The sequence below is a fragment of the Pristiophorus japonicus genome, chromosome 20, assembly GCF_044704955.1.
Source record: "Pristiophorus japonicus isolate sPriJap1 chromosome 20, sPriJap1.hap1, whole genome shotgun sequence".
Taxonomy (NCBI): Eukaryota; Metazoa; Chordata; class Chondrichthyes; family Pristiophoridae; genus Pristiophorus; species Pristiophorus japonicus.
In genome coordinates this window covers 62584299-62607780 of record NC_091996.1, presented here as the reverse complement: position 1 = coordinate 62607780, position 23482 = coordinate 62584299, and the positions used below count along the sequence as shown (strand labels likewise).

At 45.5% G+C, this 23482-nt stretch overlaps 1 protein-coding gene across 1 annotated transcript in view; it reads right to left on the bottom strand.

The window, feature by feature from the left end:
* Positions 1-225: 225 nt before the first annotated feature.
* LOC139232531 (uncharacterized) overlaps positions 226-23482 on the bottom strand; it is a 71042-nt gene continuing 47785 nt past the window's right edge. Inside the window, exons 9-14 of the mRNA XM_070862875.1 lie at positions 22032-22088; positions 11084-11134; positions 4237-4284; positions 3087-3160; positions 2587-2662; positions 226-408 (exon numbers count right to left, since the gene is read on the bottom strand). Of these exons, the coding sequence (XP_070718976.1) occupies positions 385-408; positions 2587-2662; positions 3087-3160; positions 4237-4284; positions 11084-11134; positions 22032-22088 (330 nt within the window). The 3' untranslated portion in view covers positions 226-384. The remainder of the gene's footprint in view (positions 409-2586; positions 2663-3086; positions 3161-4236; positions 4285-11083; positions 11135-22031; positions 22089-23482) is intronic.

Genomic DNA, 23482 nt, shown 5'->3' with positions numbered 1-23482 from the left:
GCAGCAACATCACTATGGTTGGCTTCTTAGAAGGCATTCTTGACACAGTGAAAGGGAAACCATCACATGCAATTTCCTTTCCTTTACAGCAGACCTGAGCAAGACTGTCAAATAGAGGAGCCAATGTGACAGCGATTTAAAACTGTGTCTGAGCTAATGCAGAGTTGCAGAAACTAGTTTGTCACCAACGCATGTCCTGGGAGGAGTCAGGAAATGCTAAGACTATTATGGAAATAATATCTTTATTCAAGTTAGCTTAAAAGTCAAAACAGCGCAGCTAAACATATCAACAGGCAAAACAATTTACAACAGATTTTGTGGAACTCCACTTATTATAAAACAGGTCAATTAATTCCATCTTAACAGATCTCTACAGGCATGAAGTTATCTCCCAAAGCAGCTTGTGCCCTGTTAGAAAACAAAAATAAAAGCAATCAAAACTCTCAATTCGCTATATATAAGCAGCTCAAATTTCAGTCTTTACAAGTTGTGTGGCAAACTAACGCTGTTATAGTTGGAAATTTCCAACCCTTATTCAAATTGGGATAAATCCTTAAAATAAGGCAGATTAAAGAACACCCAATGCAACATTTAACACTCAGTGAAGTAACTGCCTGGAACTAGACTCATCTGAGGCACTTCACCTGGAGCTGGCACGAGTTATGTTTGGGTGTACTGGCTGTGTGTGACATTGGTCATCTTAACACTACAGCTCATTAGTGCAGTGCCCGTCACTGTTCACTTTTCATCACTTTTCTGAGTGACACATTTGCAGGTATTTATAACAGAAATTGAGGGACCAAAACAAACATAATTTAAAATGTTTGTGCATTTTAAAATAAAGAACTGTATACATTTGTACAATCCTGCTATAATAAGAACTATATGATCTGCAATACAGAAAAAATAAAAAATAGGTTCCGTGTCCTGCTGCATGTTAGACTAGAGCAGAGATCACATCACTGAAAACAACCTGGCGAGTACATGATCTTAGGCCTAAATTTGTTCTATGCATACAGATAAAAGCAAAGAAACGTTCATTGCTTCTATAATTTTGCTGAACTTTCATACTCAAGTGCGTAGAGATAGAGAATGCAATGTACAGGAAACATACAGAGCACTGGGATTGCTGTACACTTAGTATCAACTTTGCTCCACTAAATATTAGCAAAATAAACCTCTTTTTCTGATCTTTTCACCAAAAAGAAACATCTAGAATCTAATGTGCAAAAATCAACACAGCTCTATATCGAACGTTTAAGTAGTTACAGTAAAAGTTCTACATTCGCAGAATGACCCTGGCTGAAGTTTCAGTTGCCAGCACAGACTAAACTCAACTTCAGAAAGGTGTGTCAAGGTGACTGATCTCTAGTCAGTCCAAGGCCATGTGCATTTACATGCTCTGTTGAAGATGGAATGAAACTTATTCTATGGTAGGACAAAGCAATTCCAGATAATGTTTTTGTTTCTGCTTTCATCCCATGGTGCTTATAATGGTTTTATATTCACATGATCATCATCATAGGCAGTCCCTCGGGATCGAGGAAGACTTGCTTCCACTCTTAGCATGAGTTCTTAGGTGGCTGTACAGTCCAATTCAAGAACTACAGTTTCTGTCACAGATAGTCGTTGAGGGAAAGGGTAGGCGGGGAGCCTGGTTTGCCGCACGCTCCTTCCGCTACCTGCGCTTGATTTCTGCAAGCTCTCGGCGACGATACTCAAGGAGCTCAGCGCCCTCCCGAATGCACTTCCTCCATTTAGGGCAGTCTATGGCCAAGGATTCCCAGGTGTCAGTGGGGATGTTGCACTTTATCAGGGAGGCTTTGAGGGCGTCCTTGTAACGTTTCCTCTGCCCGCCGTGGACGAGTTCCGAGTAGAGCACTTGCTTTGGGATGCGAACTATGTGGCCTGCCCAGCGGAGTTGATCAAGTGTGGTCAGTGCTTCAATGCTGGGGATGTTGGCTTGGACGAGGACGCTAATGTGTGTGCATTTGTCCTCCCAGGAGATTTGCAGGATCTTGTGGAGACAACGCTGGTGGTATTTCTCCAGCGACTGGGGGTGTCTGCTGTACATGGTCCACGTCTTTGAGCCATACAGGAGGGCGGGTATTACTACGGCCCTGTAGGCCATGAGCTTGGTGACAGTTTTGAGGGACTGATCTTCAAACACTCTTTTCCTCATGATAGAACAACAACCTAAATCATTTCAATTTTCCATTTTATCCAAAGTGTGTTCCATAACATTTCATTCCATTCAAATGAAATACCGAAGAACATCTCCATTCCCAGCTGAGCCGGTGGGAGGGGTCAGACAACCTGCTCCAAGGCTTTCACCAGCAAGCAAAGACAAGGACGTATACGGAGAACTTGTCCTTCCTTTCCCACCCAACTCCAGCCGCAAGCACCTCACTTCTGTTCAGCAACTCCCTCTGGGGCTCTCATGATCAGGAGCTCATCATAAACAGAAAGCACGGGCGCTCTACCTGAGGTCAATTCTATAAGCCCATATATTAGCCAAAAGGCAGTTTTTTTTGTTGAAAATGTTAAAGGTAACTTTACAAAAATAAATTCCTGCCTTTATCTCACCTTCTTCTTCTCCTCCTCATGCTTATTTTTCCTTTTCCTGCACAAGAATGGAAGGCACAATATTGTTTGCGTCTCCCTAAAAATAAACAAGACCGAGCAAGAGAATGGTACAACTACAAAATGATTCAGTCAGTACATACAATCTCCCTTCTCAAAGATTTCCCAAAAACTAGAACTGCAAAAGGATTAGCTAAACATCCCAGAATGTAGGAACAGAGGGACCATATATAATAGGAGGGAACAACCCAGATCTTTCCACAAGCTACCATTTAATTATTAAACTTTCTCAAATACCATGATTGTGCTCTGCAATAATTCTCTCCCTCTTTTCCACTCCCCAACAATTATGTTTTTTAAGTAGAAAGCTGTTCATCGCAAGCACATTGGGCAGTATTGTTCTGTTATGTCTCAGTGGTTGAACATGTCCTTGCATGGTGAGTGATAAACTATTGAGTTATGTTCCCTCATTTACACATTGTACATGAAATTCCACTACTTACAGTTCAGCACTGTCATCATCGTCATCAATCTCATCAAACAGCTCCTCAGAATATTTAAGGTCCACATCCAATCCCTAAATTAAATCAAAGTTCACACAGTGTATTCAGAATTATCGCCATTTATTCCCTTCTCTTCCCCTGCAGAGAGAAGGCATGCAAATAGACCCTTTGTTGTCCTTGGTTTTGGTGGCATGTGGGGGGAAGGGCTGTCAGCTGCCTGTGACAAAGAAATCAATGTGTGGGAAGCTGCAAGCGTAGCTGCACCTTATTGCAGTGTGGTACACTATATAAGTTGCATCAACTCACTGGACTATCAATTTACATGTGCAAGTCTGCTGCCTTAGTTCTTGACCAGGCACAATCAGGCTGCTGGCACTGTAGATGAAAATTTTATTTGAAATGTTAAAAAAAATCAATCTGATCGCATCTACACTTCTAGACATTGGCTGTACTGCTCTTGCCTCTCCTTTAAAATCCTCGTCATCTACCAGCCTCCCAAGACTCACCCAAAGATATCCACCCTCAGCCTCTGAACTGAATGACATCCACAGTAATTAAAATTTCCTTTCTCAGCTTCCGTAGCCTATTTCCTTTGAATTCACTGTGCTGCATAAACCTCTTCTCCATATAAATGATCCTACCCATCTTCATGACTACCCCTCCGACTGCGCCTTATCCTGTGGCGTCTCTACTCCCATGATGTGTATATAACGGAGTGCCTTGAGAGTCACTCTTATGCAAACTGAGGGGTTTGAGGATTAACCAGTGGAAATAATAATTTGTGGCATGGAGATCACAAAACAACTTAGCAGTGACCTTTCCCCCCCCAACCAGTTACATGCTTACAAGCCTACTCAAGTAAGCCAAGTGTTTTGCAGAACAAAGTTAAATCTTACAGAAGTAAAGCTACTCTGACATCTGAGTAGCTTTACTACCGTAACTTTGGTAGTGGCTTGCATTTCCTATCAGTGGCATGGAGTGAGCTAAAATTTTAAGATGCTGGTCCAGGAAGCCTGGAATTCATTGTAGCTACCAGCGCTCCAAGGGTCAAAAAAACTACATCCCAGTAACATACTTAGTTCTACATATTTTTTGTTGTAAAACTGAATTCCCAGGTTATTGATACAAGACCCCAACTTGTAAGATTTACCTGATAGTGCTCTAGAGAAAATTTACTTTGTTTGTTCTTGTAGTCCATCTGTATAATAAAAAGAAGAGCATTTCACAGTTCAAAATGTTTCTTTGGAATCTCTTTTGATGTTTGACAACATAGATAGAACTTTAAACTGCACCAGACGTAGATTATAAAGTCAAAATGAACACTTGAAGAGGATACAAAACACATTGAAAAAAATCTCTTATGGCAATGACATGAAGCTATAGCTGCTTCCTCTGGAAGGTGAAATTAAGTGAAAAAGAACCAGCCCTCATGGAATGCACTGCCTAAAAGGGTGGTGGATGCAGATTCAATCGTGGATTTTTTAAAGGGATTGGATAAGTACCTGAAGGGAAAACATTTGCAGGACTGGCTGAAATGCTCTTGCAGAGCCAGTACGGGGTCGACGGGATGATTAACCTCCTTCTGTGCTGTAACTGTCATGTATGTAACCTTCATGTAACTGTAACCTTCATAACAACACTGCAAACTGCATACACCTAAGAAATGCACACCTTGACCACAAGGGGTGAACTTGTGGGAGACACTCCTCACCTGGTATATAAAGGGAGGTCCCACGCAGGGTCATCACTTCTTGGTCCTGTGAATAAAGGTTCAGGTAACAGAGTGACCTTGTCTGCAGAATGTGCCTTGTGTGAATTTATAGTAGTGTGTAAGGACATACATTCGGCGACGAGAAACGGGAATCAACGACTCACGAGAATGGCCACCGGTAGCACAGAGGAACGGTACTGTGTTGTTGAGGACTGGGACGATTTCGTTGAGAGGCTCCAGCAGAGCTTTGTCACGAAGGACTGGCTGGGAGATGCAGCGGCTGACAAGCGAAGGGTGCATCTACTGACCAGCTGTGGACCTAAGACGTACGCGCGGATGAAAGACCTGCTCGCACCCGAGAAGCCGGCGGAAAAAACCTTTGAAGAGCTCAGCAAACTGATCTGTGAGCACCTCAAACCGGCGAGCAGTATACACATGGCCCGACACCGATTCTATACACACCGACGTCGGGAAGGACAGAGCACACCGGACTTCGTTGCGGACCATCGGCGCTTGGCCAGCTTCTAAGTTCACAGACGCCTGCAGGGGGGAGATGTTAAGGGATTTCTTTATTGAGGGCATTGGTCATGCCGGGATTTTCAGAAAGCTAATTGAGACCAAGGACTCAATCTTGGAAGCGGCAGCGTTGATGGCTCAGACCTTCATGATGGGGGAGGAGGAAACCAAGATAATATACGCACGCAACTCTGCTTCCAACGTGGCGATGGATCAGGGAGTTAACATTGTAAACGCGACTCAGAATCCCGCAGGCAGGCAAGGGCAATTTGACACCACCCAGGCAGGGTCCTCAACAGAGACAACGGCAGATTGAACGGACATTTACGCCATCACGGTGGATAATGCGTCCCGGGATGGGTTACTGACACCCATTAACAGAGTGCTCAAGAGTAATCAGAGACAATCAGAGAGGAATGCCTCGTAACAGCCCTTTTGTTCACAACGATCTCAGCTCATGCTGGAGGTGCCGGGGTAGACATGCTGCAAAAACCTGCTTGTAACTTCAGTGGACATTTAGCCAGAATGTGCAGGAAGCCCGCAGCGAGGCTAATTTACGAGGCAGATGAACCAGAAGAGGGGTCTGCAAGGCAGGTTGATGCTTGGGACAAAGCAATGACGCTGAAGTTCAGCGGGTTCATGTGGCAAACATCCACAGCTCATATACCAAAACGCCATCTATGATGATGAAAGTCCTATTAAACGGCATCCCTGTATGCATGGAGCTGGACACAGGGGCCAGCCAGTCACTTATGAGTGTCCAACAATTCGAGAAACTATGGCCACTCAGAGCTAGCAGACCCAAACTAGAACGCATTGACACGCAATTATGAACGTACACCAAAGAGATCATCCCAGTGCTAGGCAGTGCAATGTTGGTGGTCACACATAATGGATCAGAGAACCGGCCGCCACTCTGGATTGTCCCGGGAAATGGTCCCGCACTTTTGGGGAGGAGCTGGCTAGCCAAGATAAACTGGAAATGGGGGGGATGTGCACGCCATTTCATCTGTGGAGCGAAGTTCATGCTCACAGGTCCTACAGAAATTTGAGTCACTATTTCAACCTGGTGTCAGGACTTTCAAAGGTACCAAAGTAGTGATACGCATCACCCCGGACGCCAGACCAGTGCACCACAAAGCCAGAGCTGTGCCGTCTGTGAGGCGGGAGAAAATTGAGAGTGAGTAGGACAGGTTGCTAAGAGAGGGCATAATTTCGCCTGTTGAATTCAGCGACTGGGCAAGCCCCATCGTCTCTGTCCTAAAAATGGATGGCTCGGTCAGGATCTGTGGCGACTACAAGGCCACTATCAACCGAGTGTCACTACAAGACCAATACCCGCTTCCGAGAGCGGAGGATCTTTTTGCCACGGTGCCAGTTGGCAAGCTGTTCACCAAGTTGGACCTCACTTCAGCCTACATGACCCAGGAACTGGCCGAAGAATCCAAGCTACTGACCACCATCACCATGCACAAGGGGCTGTTTGTCTACAACAGGTGCCCGTTTGGCATTCGATCAGCTGCCGCTATCTTTCAAAGGAACATGGAAAGCCTGCTCAAATCCATTCCTGGAACAATTGTATTTCAGGACAACATCCTTTCCACGGGTCGAGACACCGAGGAACACCTCCACAACCTGAAGGAGGTGCTACGCCGACTGGACCGGGTAGGCCTGCGACTAAAGAAGTCCAAGTGTGTGTTTCTGGCCCCAGAGGTCGAGCTTTTGGGCAGGAGAGTTGCCGCATACGGGATCCGGCCTACCGAATCCAAAACGGAGGCGATTCGTCGTGCGCCCTGGCCCGGCAACACGTTGGAGTTGTGTTCATTTCTGGGACTCTTGAACTATTTTGGGAACTTTCTGCCGAACTTGAGCACATTGTTGGAGCCGCTACACGTGCTCCTGCGTAAGGGTTGCGATTGGTTTTGGGGGGACTGTCAGGAACAGGCTTTCAATCGGGCACGGAACCTGCTTTGTTCTAATAAGCTGTTGACTCTGTACAACCCCTGTAAGAAATTGGTTTTGACATGTGATGCATCATCCTATGGAGTTGGGTGCGTGTTGCAGCAGAGTAATGATGAGAGCCAACTCCAATCTGTGGCTTATGCCTCCAGGTCGCTCTCCCAAGCAGAACGGGGATATGGGATGGTTGAAAAGGAAGAACTCGCATGTGTCTACGGGGCGAAAAAGATGCACCAGTACCTTTTTGGCAGAAGGTTCGAGTTAGAAACGGACCACAAGCCGTTAACATCCTGTTGTCAGACAGCAAAGCTGTCAATGCCAATGCGTCAGCTCGCATACAGCGATGGGCTCTCACGCTGGCTGCATATGACACCACCATACGGCACCAGCCAGGCACCGAAAATTGCGCTGACGCACTCAGCAGACTTCCACTGGCCACCACTGAACTGCCGCGGAGCAAAGCGCTGAGATGGTCATGGCTGTTGAAGCCTTTGACAGCGCAGGCTCCCCATCACAGCCCGCCAGATCAAAATCTGGACCAACAGAAATTCCCTCCTAGCCTCGATTAAGAAACGTGTCCTGACTGGGGATTGGGCGCCCGCACACGGAGCATGCCCAGAGGAAGTCAGAACGTTTCACAGATGGATGGATGAGCTCTCCATTCAAGCCGACTGCCTACTATGGGGCAGCCGGGTAGTCATGTCCCAGAAGGGAAGGGAAGCATTCATCAGGGAACTCCACAGCGAGCACCCAGGCCTTGTGTTAATGAAGGCCATTGCCCGGTCACATGTATGGTGGCAGGGAATTGACTCAGACCTGGAACACTGTTCGCAGGAACATGACGTGTGCCCAGTTGGGGAATGCCCCTAGGGAGGCCCCACTCAGCCTGTGGCCCTGGCCCACCAGGCCATGGTCACGTATTCACGTAGACTACGTGGGCCCATTCATGGGAAAAATGTTCCTCATTGTTGTTGATGCGTACTCGAAATGGATCGAGTGCATCATATTGAATTCGTGCACGACATCCACCACTGTGGAGAGTCTGCGTGCGGTCTTTGCGACCCACGGCTTGCCGGACATCCTGGTTAGCGACAACGGCCCGTGTTTCACTAGCTATGAATTCCGGGAATTCGTGTCGGGTAATGGCATCAAACATGTCAGGGTAGCACCGTTCAAGCCGGCTTCCAATGGCCAGGCAGAACGTGCGGTCCAAATCATAAAACAGGGCATGCTCCGGATTCAAGGACCCTCCCTTCAATGCCGCCTATCGCGCCTCCTGCTGGCCTATAGGTCCCGACCGCATTCACTCACGGGAGTCCCACCCGCGGAACTATTCATGAAACGTACACTTAAAATTCGGCTGTCCCTCATTCATCCTGTCCTGTCAGACATTGTTGAGGGCAAACGCCAGTCCCAAAATGAGTGCCATGACCGTAATTCAAAGGGGAGATGTATAGAAATCGATGACCCTGTATTTGTTCTTAATCACGCTTTGGGGCCCAAGTGGCTTGAAGGTACTGTAATTGGCAAAGAGGGGAATAGGGTCATAATGGTCAGATTTAACAATGGACAGGTATGCCGCAAGCATCTGGACCAAGTTAAAAAAAGGTTCAGCATGGACACTGAGGAACCTGAGGAAGATCATGAGATGTTGTCCACACCACCGCCAGTGAACGAGCAACAAGAACATTCAGCAGCATGCACAGTCCCTGCGGCCAGCCCAGACAAGCCGGAATCACCACAGGTGAGCTTTCGGTGGAGCAGGTAAACACTCCATACTCCTCTTTGTGGGGCTGAGCTGCCTCATGGACTCTCTCTTCACCATCGCTGGAGTCCGGATGATCGGCCAACTCTTCAGCGACTCGGTGAGTAAAATTTCTTCTGCACATTCTTTGTAGGTGGCCCTTCGTGTTACTGGCTTTGCAAGTGTAGTCTTTGTAGCGGCACTGGTGGGCCCTGTGATTTCCTCCACTGTTACAAGCTCCGCATACGTTTTGGTTGTTGTCTTCTCTGGGACTAGCCAGTCTGACGAGACCATAGACGGTGAGTCCACAACTGCTGAGCAGGATAGCTCTGCGCTTATGAGCCAGCAAGGTTGGTATGTTCCCGTCAGGTCGTTCGCAATAAAGAAGTATTCGAGCCTTTTCACAAAGGCCTCCCAATCTTCCCCTTCGGCGAACTGTTTAAAGTTGCCAAGGTTAGCCATTTTTCGCGTGGAAATTCGTAATCTCGTTGCCAGTTATTGTGTCTGTAAGCACTCTAGTAATGACTCCACGAGGCAAGATATTGTACTTGAACTGTGATAACCTTAGTCCATTTATTACAGCTCCTGAGTGAGGGTACAGTATGGTGAGCTCCCTTTTATACTTGGTTACCTGTAGTATACAGGTGATCCCTAGGTCTCCACCAGTTTCACCCTCTGGTGGTACAAGCATAGTGTATACAGTGTGAAGATACATCCAGTGGTCTTATGTAACTGTATATTGAGTATACAGGATATATACTTATGTTATACATACACAACACATCCCATCAATTCTGCGTCAGGTTATTGCTTAACCACAGTAACAATGAATTGACTGGTCATTTTTAAAACAAAATCCACAGAGCAATTGCAACAATTAAGGTTCACCTTATTCTGACATATTCAAGGCATTACCATCGCCAATTACCCCACTATCAACATCCGGGGGGTGGGGGGGGGGGTTCCACTGACCAGAAGCTGAACTGGACCAGACACATAAATGCCGTGGCTTCTAAAGTGGGTTAGGGGCTGGGTATTGTGGTGAGTGGCTCATCTCCTGAGTTCCCAAAGTCTATCCTTGACATTCAACGGCATTACCATCGCCGAATCCCTCACCATCAACATCTGGGGGGCGGGGGGGTCACCACTGACCAGAAACTTAACTAGACTAGCCATATAAATACTGTGGCAATGAGAGCATGTCAGAGGCTGGGTATTTTATGGCAAGTGACTCACCTCCTGACTCCCCAAAGCCTTTCCACCATCTACAAGGCACAATTCAGGAGTGTAATGGAATACTCTCCACTTTCCTGAATGGGTGCAGCTCCAACAACACTCAAGAAGCTCAACACCATCTGGGACAAAGCAGTCCGGTTGATCGGCACCCTATCCAGCACCTTAAACATCCACTCCCTCCACCACCGGCACACCTTGGCTGCAGTGTGTACCATCTACAGGAAGCACTGCAGCAACTCGCCAAGGCTTCTTTAACAGCACCTCCCAAACCCGCGACCTCTACCACCTGGAAGGATAAGGGCAGCTGGTGCATGGGAACACCATCACCTCCAAGTCACACACAACTTGGTCAAAACCCTGGAATTCACTACCTAACAGCATTGTGGGAGCACCTTCACTATATGTAATATACAAGAAACATAGAAATCTACAGCGCAGAAGGAGGCCATTTTGGCTCATCGTGTCCGCGCCGGCCAAACACGACTCATCGCCACCTTCTCAAGGGCAACTATGGATGGGCAATAAATGTTGTCTTTTGAAGCGATGCCCATATCCCGAGAATGAATGAAAAAAATTATGCATTGAAATACCTATACTTTACATTTAGAGAGTGCATGTTCAGATCAAAGAACAATCAGAGACGCCCTATACACTGCAATTATTTTGCTACTGCACTATACACTTAAATTATGTAACAGTTCTGCAGTAAGTGCATTTGAATTATTGACCCGACATTATCTTGTTTGCAAACATGTTAACCTGAATTATCTGCTATAATCCTATTTATCTGTCTCTTCCCTGTGAAGTGAAAATGTATACAATTATAGTTACCTCAGCTTTGTCCTTCACCAGAAATTTCATTTCTTCCTCTGCACAATAAGACTATATAAATAAAAAACACTTCGGTTAAGAATGAGCTGCCTCTCATTTTATACACGTGTGCTAAGGGGATGCAACTCAAGAACAAGTCAGACCTGGGCTAGATTTAGGTGCAGTGAGCAAACAGTGTAGCACAGTGACAGATTCAAGCTTTATGCAAGGTACGTAACAATTTAAAGGTATTTGCACTAATTGAAGATCAGTTAAGTTCCTAGCCCTCCTGTAATGGCACATGGATGATGCACTAATAGGAAAGAGTGTGCATGGTTGCAAATATGTAAGGAATGTATTCAAAGTATTGAACCTCGCTATCCACATTCTAATCAGCCATTCAGATCAATTCACACATACACTAGGGATCTAGCCCCTGATCAGTTTTTATTTAAGAAACCTAGGTGTAGGGTCAAAGTTCCCAGAAAGCTGAAGAGTAGGAGTGTGGAAGATGTAAATGAAGCTGTATTTAGGTGACACCAAGCAGGAATTGTTACCTTCCTTTTAATTTTGGTGAAAGAATATTCAAATGATGCCACGCTTCCAATCTGCAAGAGAAAATTTTTTTTTTTCCCTTTTCAAATTTATAGTTAAAAAAACTAAGTAAGCTAAGTTAATTAAATAAATAAACTTTAGTTAATGAAATAACTAAAACAAAGTTATATAGGGATGGCAGTGCAGGTAGTGTGCTGCTTGTGGAGAGCATTGTGATTCCAGACGACCACGTCTGCAGTAAGTGTCTGTATCTCGAGGAACCTCAGCTCAGAGTTGTTGAGCTGGAGTCCGAGGTGCAGACATTGCGTGGCATCAGGTAGGGGGAGAGTTATCTGGACATTTTGACCCAGGAGACAGTAACACCCCTTAGGCTAGGTAGTGGTACAGATTTGGTTAGTGGTCAGGGGCAGGAGGGTGTGACTGCAACTCAGGCAGGTAAGGGGACCCCAGGTGCCTCGGCCTTTGTCCTTGTCCAACAGGTATGAGGTTATTGCTGCCTGTGTGGATGAAGGGTGGTGGAGTTTGCAGGGTGGATGTGCAAACTGACCACGGCACTGTGGGGGGAGTGAAAAGGAACGCTGTAATGCTAGGGGACAGTATCGTCAGGGCGATAGAAGCTGTTCTCTGCAGCCGCGACTGGTAGTTCCGAAGGCTGTATTGCCTGCCCAGTGCCAGGGTTAAGGATAGCTCCTCGCAGCTAGAGAAGAATTTGGAGTGGTAGGGGGAGGATCCAGTTGTTGTGGTCCACATAGGAACCAATGACATAGGTAGAACTAGAAATGAGATTTGCTGAGAGAGTTGGAGGAGCTAGGGCCCAAATTAATACGCAGAACCTCAAATGTAATAATCTCTGGATTGTTACCTGAGCCACATGCAAGCTGGCAAAGGGACAAGCAGATCAGAGAGTTAAATGCGCGGCTCAAAGAGGAAGATGTTTTGATTCATGGGGCACTGGCACCAGTGCTGGGGAAAGAGGGAGCTGTTCCGTTGGGACGGAATCTACTTAAACCAGGCTGGGACCAGTGTCCTGGTGAATCGAATAACCAGGGCTTTAGATAGGGCTTTATGCTAAAAAAAAAGGGGGGGGGGGGCGGCGGGGTCAGATGAGAGGAAATTTAGAAATCTAAAGAGAAAAGTTAAGGCAATGGAGCAGTGTAGCGATTTGGGTAAAGATAAGCCGAATGTGACAGGAAGGGACAGATAGTTTAACAGTAATAGTGCATCAACAGCTAAGGTGAAAGCAGGGCATAATGGTAAAAAGTTAAAATTAATGACGTTATCTGAATGCATGAAGCATTCGTAACAAGATATAGATGAATTAGTGGCACAAATAGAGTTAAATAACTTGCAGATAAATAAATTTGCAGAATGGGCATATAATTGGCAAATTAAGTTCAACACAGATAAATGTAAGGTATAACATTTTGGTGGGAAGAATAGGGAGGTCACTTATTACTTGGAGGGAGCGAGTCTAGGTGGGGTAGAGGAACAAAGGGATCTCGGAGCACAAGTTGCTAAAAGTTGTGACACATGTTAGCAAGGCCATAAAAAAAAAAACAAGCACTAGGGTTTATTTCCAGAGGTATAGAATTGAAAAGTAGGGAAGTTATGCTAAACCTATATTGGACCTTGTTTAGACCACACTTAAGAGTATTGTGTTCAGTTCTGGTCACCATATTCTAAAAAGGATATAAAGGCACTGGAGAGGGTGCAGAGAAGATTTACAAGGATGATACCAGAAATGCGAGGGTATACTTATCAGGAAAGGATGAACAAGCTGGGTCTCTTTTCTCTTGAAAAATGAAGGCTGAGGGGTGACCTAATAGAGGTCTTTAAAATTCTGAAAGGTTTTGATAGAGTGGATACAGAGAGAATGTTTCCACTTGTGGGGAAGAACATAACTAGAGGCCATCAAGAAATCCAATAGGGAATTCAGAAGAAACTTCTTTACCCAGAGAGTGGTGAGAATGTGGAACTTGCTACCTCAGGGAGTGCTTGAGACGAATTTTAGATGCATTTAAGGGGAGGCTAGATGAACATATGAGGGAGAAGGGTATGGAGGGTAATGCTGATAAAGAGTTAGATGAGGAAAGATGGAAGGAGGCTCGAATGGAGCATAAACGCCAGCATGGACTGGTTGGGCAGAATGGCCTGTTTCTGTGCCGTATATCCTATGTAATCCTCTGTAAGAGTCCAATTTGATTTAAAATGGAACTGAACTCCACTGGTTAAATCTTTGAATATTTTTGTTCAGAAGCATCACAGGTCAAACTTTGTCAAATTCCTGAAAATGCAAGTAATTTTATCAACTGGATTGCTTGTGAACTAACTGTTATCTCTTGGAAGTTGTGAACTCCTAGAAGAATCCCAGTAGTTTAACTAGGCACAAGCTGTTACCTCTAAATCCACATTGACTCTTCTTTATGACCTCTCTACTCTTTAGGAAGTATTAATGTGGTAATAAAGTAGTTTCTATTTTACAGTGGTGATAAACTGCTTTGTAAACAGAAATTCAGGAAAGCAATTTCATGAGAGCAGTGGAAGTGAACCATCCCTAGCAGCAGGAGGCATGATCACGGTCATCCGCAGTTCGGGTTCAGTAGGAATTAATCCCTGGAACATCAAAAGGTATCAGATGAATTTCAAAACCAAGTTGCATCAGGTTTGGGAGAGCCAGTATAAATTGTCTCTCCCAACCTCAAACTCAACGCGATTTGCTTTCCATTTGTTTTGTGAAGTGTTTTTTCTACTACTGACTTAGACCAGTTAGTCTAATAAGAACATAATAAGAAATAGAAGCAGGAGTAAGCCATTTAGCCCCTCAAGCCTGCTCTGCCATTCAGTAAGATCATGGCTGATCTGATCATCGCCTCAACCCCACTTCCCTGCTGCTCCATTATCGTTTAAAAATCTGTATCTCCACCTTAAATATATTCAATGACCTAGCCTCCACAGCTCTCTGGGGTAGAGAATTCCAAAGATTTACGACCCTGAGAAGAAATTCCTCTTCATCTCCAGTTTCAAATGGGCGACCCCTTATTCTGAAACTATGTCCCCTAGTTCTAGATTCCCCCATGAGGGGAAACATTCTCTCTGCATCTACCCTGTCAAGCCCCTTCAGAATCTTATACGTTTCAATAAGATCACCTCTCATTCTTCCAAACTCCAATGAGTATAGGCTCAACCTTTCTTCATAAGACAACCCCTTTATCTCAGGAATCAACCTAGTGAACCCTCTCTGAACTGCCTCCAACGCAAGTATATCTCTCCTTAAATGAGACCAAATCTGTACACAATACTCCAAGTGTGGTCTCACCAACGCTCTCTACAGTTGTAGCAGGACTTCCCTACTTTTATACTCCATCCCCCTTGCAATAAAGGCCAACATTCCATTTGCCTTCCTAATTACTTGCTGTACCTGCATACTAACTTTATGTTTCAAGTGCAAGGACCCCCAGGGCCCTCTTTACTGCAGCATTTTGTAATCTCTCCCCATTTAAATAATAATTTGCTTTTTTATTTTTCCTACCAAAGTGGATAACCTCATATTTTCCCACATTATACTCCATCTGCCAAATTTCTGCCTACTCACTTAGCCTGTCTATATCCCTTTGCAGATTCTTTGCGCCACCTCCTCGAGGCGATCTCGACTCTTATAGAAAGGGGCAATTTCGGCCCCTTTATGTCCTCTTCACAATTTGCTTTCCCACCTATCTTTGTACCTTCAGCAAATTTGGCTACGTTACACTCGGTCCCTTCATCCAAGTCATTAATATAGATTGTAAATAGTTGAGGCCCCAGCACTGATCCCTGTGGCACCCCACTAGTTAGTTTGATAACCTGAAAATGACCCATTTATCACAACTCTCTGTTTTCTGTTAGTTAGCCAATCCTCTATCCCCCAATCTTGGATGCAACCATAAAGATTTCCTAAAAGTACCAAAATCAAATCTTCAGCCTCACTTATTTACTTTAATTCTAATCTGCACACCATAAAGCCGTATCATGTCTCAAAAATTTCAAGGTACTTCACAAAGAATTAATTACTTTGGAATGTAGTTTAATTACTCTAAACTGTATGCATGCACCTACAGTATCCATTTTGTACATAGCATGATCTCACTAACAGCAATGAGATAAATGGCCAGATTAATTTGTTTTTTTTGGAGATGTACTGGTTGAAGAATGTTGTTCAGGAAACCAGGGACCTACCACATGAAGCAGTGGAACAGGCAGGTGAGACTTCATTTTACCCAAAAGTCGGCACCTCCGACAGTGCTTGGGTGCTGATCTAGGTTATAAACTCAGACCGGGCTTGAATCCACAACTTTATAACCCAGAGGCAAGGTTGGAGCCATCAGAGCCCAGCTGTACCCTGTGTACACTTAATTCTCACCTTTGTTTGCAACGGATGCTTCACTAACATTTCCAGACGTTTAAATTCCTATGAAGAATTAATTTGATACCTCGTCCATATCCTAATTCTCTGTTTCTGCCCTACTTATTCCTTATTTCCTAGATCTAATTAGTCTTAAATTGCTCTCTGCAAATGGTTAAAAGATGTAGTTGGATCTCACTTGGTATCTACCAGCCATTCATTATCCTGAATGCAGCTGGTTCTGCCCAAAAGTGCAATTTGTAGGATTTGTTCAATTGACAGTTTTAAAACTGCAAGCTAAAAGTGGTTTGGAATAACATTTTGAGTTTCACTTCATGCACACTCTCGGCTACAGTCAAACCCCAACAACAACGTTGTATCTACTGCACTTCACAATAAGTCCAACGTTAAACACTGCTCTCATTGATCAAGAAGTGTTCTCTAGTACCAGAGAACTCAGCTGCCCTTCAGGCTCTGGGGGTCAGCAAAGCATCAGCTTGCACACCAAACTCAAAATCTATCATGTACTCGTGACTGTCTTCTCCATGATTGTAAAACCTGGCCTTACTACTGCTGCCACATCAGCTTGACAACTTTTGCCTGCACCATGTCAGGTCCATCATGCATTACCAAATGGCAGGACCACGCTATCAATTGCGTTGATACCAATCTATTCATAATATATGAAAAATCTTGCGTCTGCTCACATTTCCTGTATGTACCAGTTGACTTTCTGGTGTCAAGTTTTTGTCACAGTTTTTGTGTCAACTTTTACGCATTGTGGACATTTAGCATATATTTTGCATAAATAATCTGTCATGCTGTGATTACACAACGTGTCTACTAGTTGGCTTTGTGCCCAGTCTGAAAATATTCAGAGGCCCTTTCTGGAAAATCTCAGATCCTCCATCCACCATTGAATTCTCTGCAGGATAGTTATAAATTTCAATTATTAGTCATTACCCTTTTTTTGAACTGTTTCATTTTTTTTAACCATTTTGTTCCTTTTAAAGACTTTTTCAGCTTATTGCTTGTTATCTAACCCTTGAAATAAAAATGTTAAATTGCCATTTCCTCTGCTCTTTCTTTGCGCCACATGTTCCTTCTTCCTCACTATTGACTCATGCTCACAGTTGTAGTCCTGGTTAAACTTAGGGATGCAGAAATTTATCCCACAGATATTTTTAATCACTGATGATATGTCCTTACTATACAGTACAAATGCACACGAGGCCCATACTAGAGAGGTCACTCTGTGACCAGTAACCTTTATTCGCCAGCACTGAAGTGATGAAGGTGGGTGGAGTTTCCCCTTTTATACCTGAAAGTCCAGGTTAGGAGTGTCTCCCACAAGTTCACCACCTAGTGGTCATTGTTCTCACGGTGTACAACTTAGGTCAGTTTAAACATGGATTACAATGACAGTTGAATACATGACATCACCTCCCCCACAAAGTCTTATTGGGATCATAGGTTAAGTCTCTCTGGTGGTTTACGCTCTCTTGTAGAGTGCCTGAGTTGGGGCTCCAGTTGTTGGGCGCTGGTCTCAGTGTCTGCTGTTTGCGGTGCCTCAGGCCTGTCCGGACTGCCCACAGTGACTGGGCTCTCCTCCACTTGGTTCCGGTGTTTGGTCACCTGTCATGGGGTGAACTCTACATCGTGTTCTTCCTCTGCTTCTTCTATGGGGTTGCTGAACCTCCTTTTTGTTTGATCCACGTGTTTGCGGCAGATTTGTCCATTGGTAAGTTTAACGACCAGAATCCTAGTTCCCTCTTTGGCAAACACAGTGCCTGCGAGCCATTTGGGCCCTGCAGCGTAGTTGAGGACAAAGACAGGGTCATTGACATCAATACATCGCGCCCTCGCATTTCCGTCATGGTAGTCACATTGTGACCGGCGCCTACTCACAAAAATTTCTTTCATGATGGGGTGTATGATGGATAACCTGGTTTTGAGCGTCCTTTTCATTAGCAGCTCTGCGGGTGGAACCCCTGTGAGCGAGTGTGGTCGGGATCTATTGGCCAACAGGAGGCGTGATAAGCGGCTTTGTAGGGAACTACCTTGGATTCTGAGCATCCCCTGTTTGATTATCTGCACTGCTCGTTCCGCCTGGCCGTTTGAGGCCAGCTTGAACGGTGCTGTTCTGCCATGAAGTCCTGGAACTCAATGCTTGGAAAGCACGGGCCATTGTCGCTGACCAAGTCATCCGGTAGACCATGGGCGGCAAACATTGCCCGTAAACTTTCTACCGTGGCAGAGGATGTGCTTGAATTGAGAATGTCACACTCGATCCATTTGGAGTAGGCGTCTACTACAACCAAAAACATTTTTCCATGAAAGGACCTGCGTAGTCCACATGATTGCGTGACCATGGCTTGGCGGGCCAGGACCAGGGGCTAAGGGGGGGCTTCCCTGGGCACATTGCCCAGCTGGGCACACGTGTTGCACCTGCGAACAAAGTTCCAGGTCTGCATCTATTCCTGGCCACCAAACGTGTCACCTGGCAATTGCTTTCATCATGACAATGCCCTGGTGCTCATTGTGGAGTTCTCGGATGAACGCCTCTCTGCCCATCTGGTGCATGACTACTTGGTTTCCCCATAATAGGCAATCGGCCTGAATCGAGAGTTCATCCTTGCGCCTGTGAAATGGTTTGAATTCCTCAGGGCATGCCCTGTATGTGGCTGCCCAGTCCCCATTCAGGACACATGTCCTGACTAAAGACAGTAGCGGGTCTCTATTTGTCCAGACTTTGATCTGACGGGCTGTCGCTTTCGAAAGCTTCAACAGCCATGACCATCTCAGCAGCATGCTCGGTTGCCCCCTCGGTGGTGGCTAGTGGGAGCCTGCTGAGTGCATCAGCGCAGTTTTTGGTGACCGGTCTGTGCCGAATTGTATAGTCATAGGCAGCTAACCTGAGTGCCCACCTCTGTATGCGGGCCGATGTTTTTGTTTTATGGCCTTGTTGTCTGCCAAAAGGGACGTTAGGGGTTTGTGATCTGTCTCCAGCTCAAATTTCCTGCCAAACAGGTACTGGTGCATTTTTTTTTTACTGCATATGCACATGCAAGCGCTTCCTTTTCTACCATCCCTTAGCCCCTTTCTGCCTGGGACAGACTTCTGGAGGCATAAGCTACCGGCTGTAACTGACCCTTGGCATTAACATGCTGCAACACACACCTGACCCCATAGGACGACACATCACACATTAAAACAAGTGTCTTACATGGGTCATATAGCGTAAACAGATTATTGGAGCATAACAAATTGCGTGCTCTATCAAAAGTCCTTTCCTGGCTGTCCCCCCAGACCTATTCGCGACCTTTGCATGGGAGCACGTGTAGCAGCTCCAACAGCGTGCTCAATTTGGGAAGAAAGTTGCCAAAATAGTTTAGGAGCCCCAGGAACGAACGCAGCTCCGTCGTGTTACGGGGTCTGCGTGCTCTCTGGATCGCTTCTGTTTTGGACGCAGTAGGTCTGATCCCGTCTGCTGTTACCTCATCACCAGGAATTCTACCTCTGGAGCTAGGAAGATGCACTTCGCCTTTTTCAGTCGCAGCCCTACCCGTTCCAGTCTGCATAGCACCTCCTCCAGGTTGTGGAGGTGTTCTTCAGTATCGCGACCCGTGATGAGGATGTCATCTTGAAAAACCACCATCCTTGGAATCGACTTGGAGACTTTCCATGTTTCGTTGAAAGATCGCGGTGGCCGAGCGAATCCCGAACGGACATCTGTTGTACTCAAACAACCCCTCGTGTGTCGTGATGGTGGTCAGTTTCTTCGACTCACTCGCCAGCTCCTGGGTCATCTAAGCTGAGGTCAGGTCCAATTTTGAAAAAAGTTTGCCACTGGATAGCATCGCAAAGAGGTCCTCCGCTCTCGGTAGCGGGTACTGGTCTTGGAGTGACACCCGATTGATGCTGGCCTTGTAATCACCACATATCCTGACTGACCCATCCGCCTTGAGCACCGGCACAATCGAGCTCGCCCAGTCACTGAATTCGACTGGCGAGATGATGCCTTCCCTCAGCAGGCGGTCCAATTCGCCTTTTATCTTTTCCCGCATCACGCACGGCACCGCTCTGGCCTTGTGGTGTACTGGCCTGGCATCCGGGTTTATGTGAATCCTTGGTCCCCATGAAAGTTCCAATGCCGGGTTGAAATAGTGAGTCAAATTTGTCCAGGACCTGTGAGCATGATATTCGTTCCACAGAAGAAATTGCATTGACATAGCCCCATTTCCAGTTCATGACAGCAAGCCAACTCCTCCCCAGCAGTGCGGGACCATCCCCCGGGACAATCCAGAGTGGCAACCTGTTCTCCGAATCTTTGTGGGTCATGACTACCGTGGAGCTGCCTAGCACCGGAATGATCTACTTTGTATATGTCCGTAGCTGTGCGTCAATCGGCAATAATTTTGGCCTCCTGGCCTTGGACGCCCACAATTTGTCGAACTGTTTGATACTCATCAGGGACTGGCTGGCACCCGTGTCTAGCTCCATTTATACTGGGATGCCATTGAGGAGCACTTTGATCATTATCGGTGGAGTCCTGGTGTATGAACTGTATATGTGCTCCACATGAACTCGCTGAACTTCAGCTTCCAGCGATTTCCCCCAGTGTCCATTTGGCCTCGTAGGGCTTACATCGAGCCTGTCCTCCTCGTACATGAACCTGGCTGCAGGCTTCCTGCACATACGCAACAAGTGACTGCTGACGTTGCAATTTCTGCAGGTATATTGTTGATACCTGCAAGCTCTGGCTGTGCGTTTTGCCTCCACACCTTCAACATAAGCCGTTGTTGGAAACAAAAGGTCCATTACCAGTCGATCGTCTCTGACTGTCTCTGTAACTGTCCTTAAGTGCACCATTAACAGGTTTTGATGGCCCCATTACTGGTCACATTGTCCCTTGCCGATGGGATGAATCGCCGTTCAACTAGCCATTGTCTCTGTTGAATTCCCCCTTTGGGTTCGACTACATGCTCAGGCATGTCCGATTGCCCCTGTCTGCCTGGAGAACTGTGTGCCGCATTAACAATGTTGACTCCCTGTCCATTCGCTGCATTTAAACCAAGATTTTTGTCAAACATCATTCTGGTCTCTTCCTCCCAAGATAAATGTCTGGGCCATCAAAGCCGCCGTTTCCAGGGTCAATCAGTTTCCTGAAAACCTCATCGTGCCCGATGCCCTCAATAAAAAAGTCTCGCAGCATCTCTGCTCTGCATGCATCTGGGAACTTACATAGGCTCGCCAGTCGCTGGAGGTCTGCCACGAAGTCTGGAACGCTTTGCCCTTCCCGCCGCTGGTGCGTGTAAAACGGGTGTCTTGCCATGTGCATGCTGCTCGCCGGTTTAAAGTTTTCCCCGATCAACTTACTGAGCTCTTCAAAAGTCTTGTCCGCCGGCTTATCTGGCACTAGAAGGTCCTTCATCAGGGAGTACGTCCTGGATCCACAAACCGTCAGATGAGATGAGCCCTGCGTTTGTCGGCCGAATCCTGTCCCAGCCATTCCTTAGTGACGAAACTTTGCTGTAGTCTCTCAATAAAATTGTCTCAATCATCATCAACACAGTACCTCTCGTCTGTGCTGCTGGTGGCCATGCTCGCGTGGTTTAAATCCCAGTTTCTCGTCGCCAATGATATGTCCTTACTATACAGTACAAATGCACACGAGGCCCATACTAGAGAGAAGGTCACTCTGTGACCAGTAGCCTTTATTCGCCAGCACTGAAGTGATGAAGGTGGATGGAGCTTCCCCTTTTATACCTGAAAGTCCAGGTTAGGAATGTCTCCCACAAGTTCACCACCTAGTGGTCATTGTTCTCACGGTGTACAACTTAGGTCAGTTCAAACATGGATTACAATGACAGTTGAATACATGACAACTGAAATAGTGCACGGTCTGCTCTCCTGCAGGGAATTGCAGGCCTTTCCCTGACCCACGATCTGCTGAATGGTTCCACAGCCATTCAAACTCAGAATGAAATAAAATGCAACAGGCACAATAGCTTTTTATTATTGTATTGTATTTACCTGTTCAAGATGATCAGGTTTTGCATCTTCTTCCAGCTTTTGATATGCTTGACCCATCTGGGAAAAAGTGAATTTTTCCAGAACTGTGATATTTTGATCTGGTATAATTAATATTCAAGCAAAAATATTCATATCTGATCTTCAGGCTGGACTGTAAAATAAACTTATCAGTAAATAAAGCAGTGCAAACTGATTTCTATTTTGGGAAAGCAGGTCTTGCTTTATATTCATCATTTACCTTATAGAAATAGAAAAGAATTTCATACCATCTATATTAGAATGTGTTAACTTCACTGTCCTTCTACAAACCCAACTTGTGATGGGGCACTAAACCATGATGTACTCTGATACTTCAACCTTCAAATGTTAGCTTAGATAGTGAGTATTAGTTTGCCTACGGTGACCGAACCTAAGCTTTACACACATAATTTTAAACAAACCTTGAAATAAAGCATGTCAGAGGAAGTCCATCAAGGTTTCAGATCACACATAGTAACGACAACCCTCAACTGTACGAAGAAAATTGTTTCACAGCAGAATGTAACATCCTCAGAACAGAAGAAACGATGAACTTGATTGGCAGATGTTTAATCTGGCTGTATTTCACATCATTAAATTTTACAGTGTAGAAGGGACCCATTTGGCTCAACATGGCTGTGTCGGCTCTCTGAAAGAGCTATTCATTTAATCCCATCCCTTGCCCTTTTCCCCATATCTTTTTTTCAAATATTTACCCACTTCTTTTTTGAAAGCCATCCTGGATTCTGCTTCCACCACTGTTGTTAATAGAGCACTCCATGTCCTTACAACCCTTTGCTTAAAAAAACTATCTTAACCTCTCTGTTAGAATATTTTAAAATGGTTTAAATGGTCAAAGTATCCCTGCGTGCTTTGCTTTAGCATTTTAGCCAGAGAGAATGTGAAAGCTTTTCGTTCATGTGTGAACAAAACAAGCTGTGTCATGAGAATCAGGCACTGAGATAAGGGGGCAGTTGGTAAGATACCACATAGCACAGTTTGAGATGCTGCTAAGCAGTCAGAACGATGAAGGCCTACAAGGCCACTTGGCCTACACACTTACAGTACAATAAACAAAGCTTGTTGAACAGAGGTGGAGGCCGAATACATTAGAAGTGGGGTAAACACCTCAAGCGGATGTCAGCTTGGTGGAATACGATTATGTATAGGTGCAGCCCAAGGTAGCCAAATAATGTAATGGTAGGATCTGTTCCCTCCAGAGGTTAGAGCGCTCTCGGGAACAATTGGAAGGTCTTTCGCCATAACGGTGACACACAAAAGATAACAAGTCTGATCATCTTCAATGGGACTTCGTGGAGGAAACAGACCGTATTAATTGATCGCCATCTAATGCAATACTGTAGAACAGTTGTATAAAAACAATACTGCTATTAGTCAATGTATATTAAAGCTAGTTGTTTAAAATAATTCGG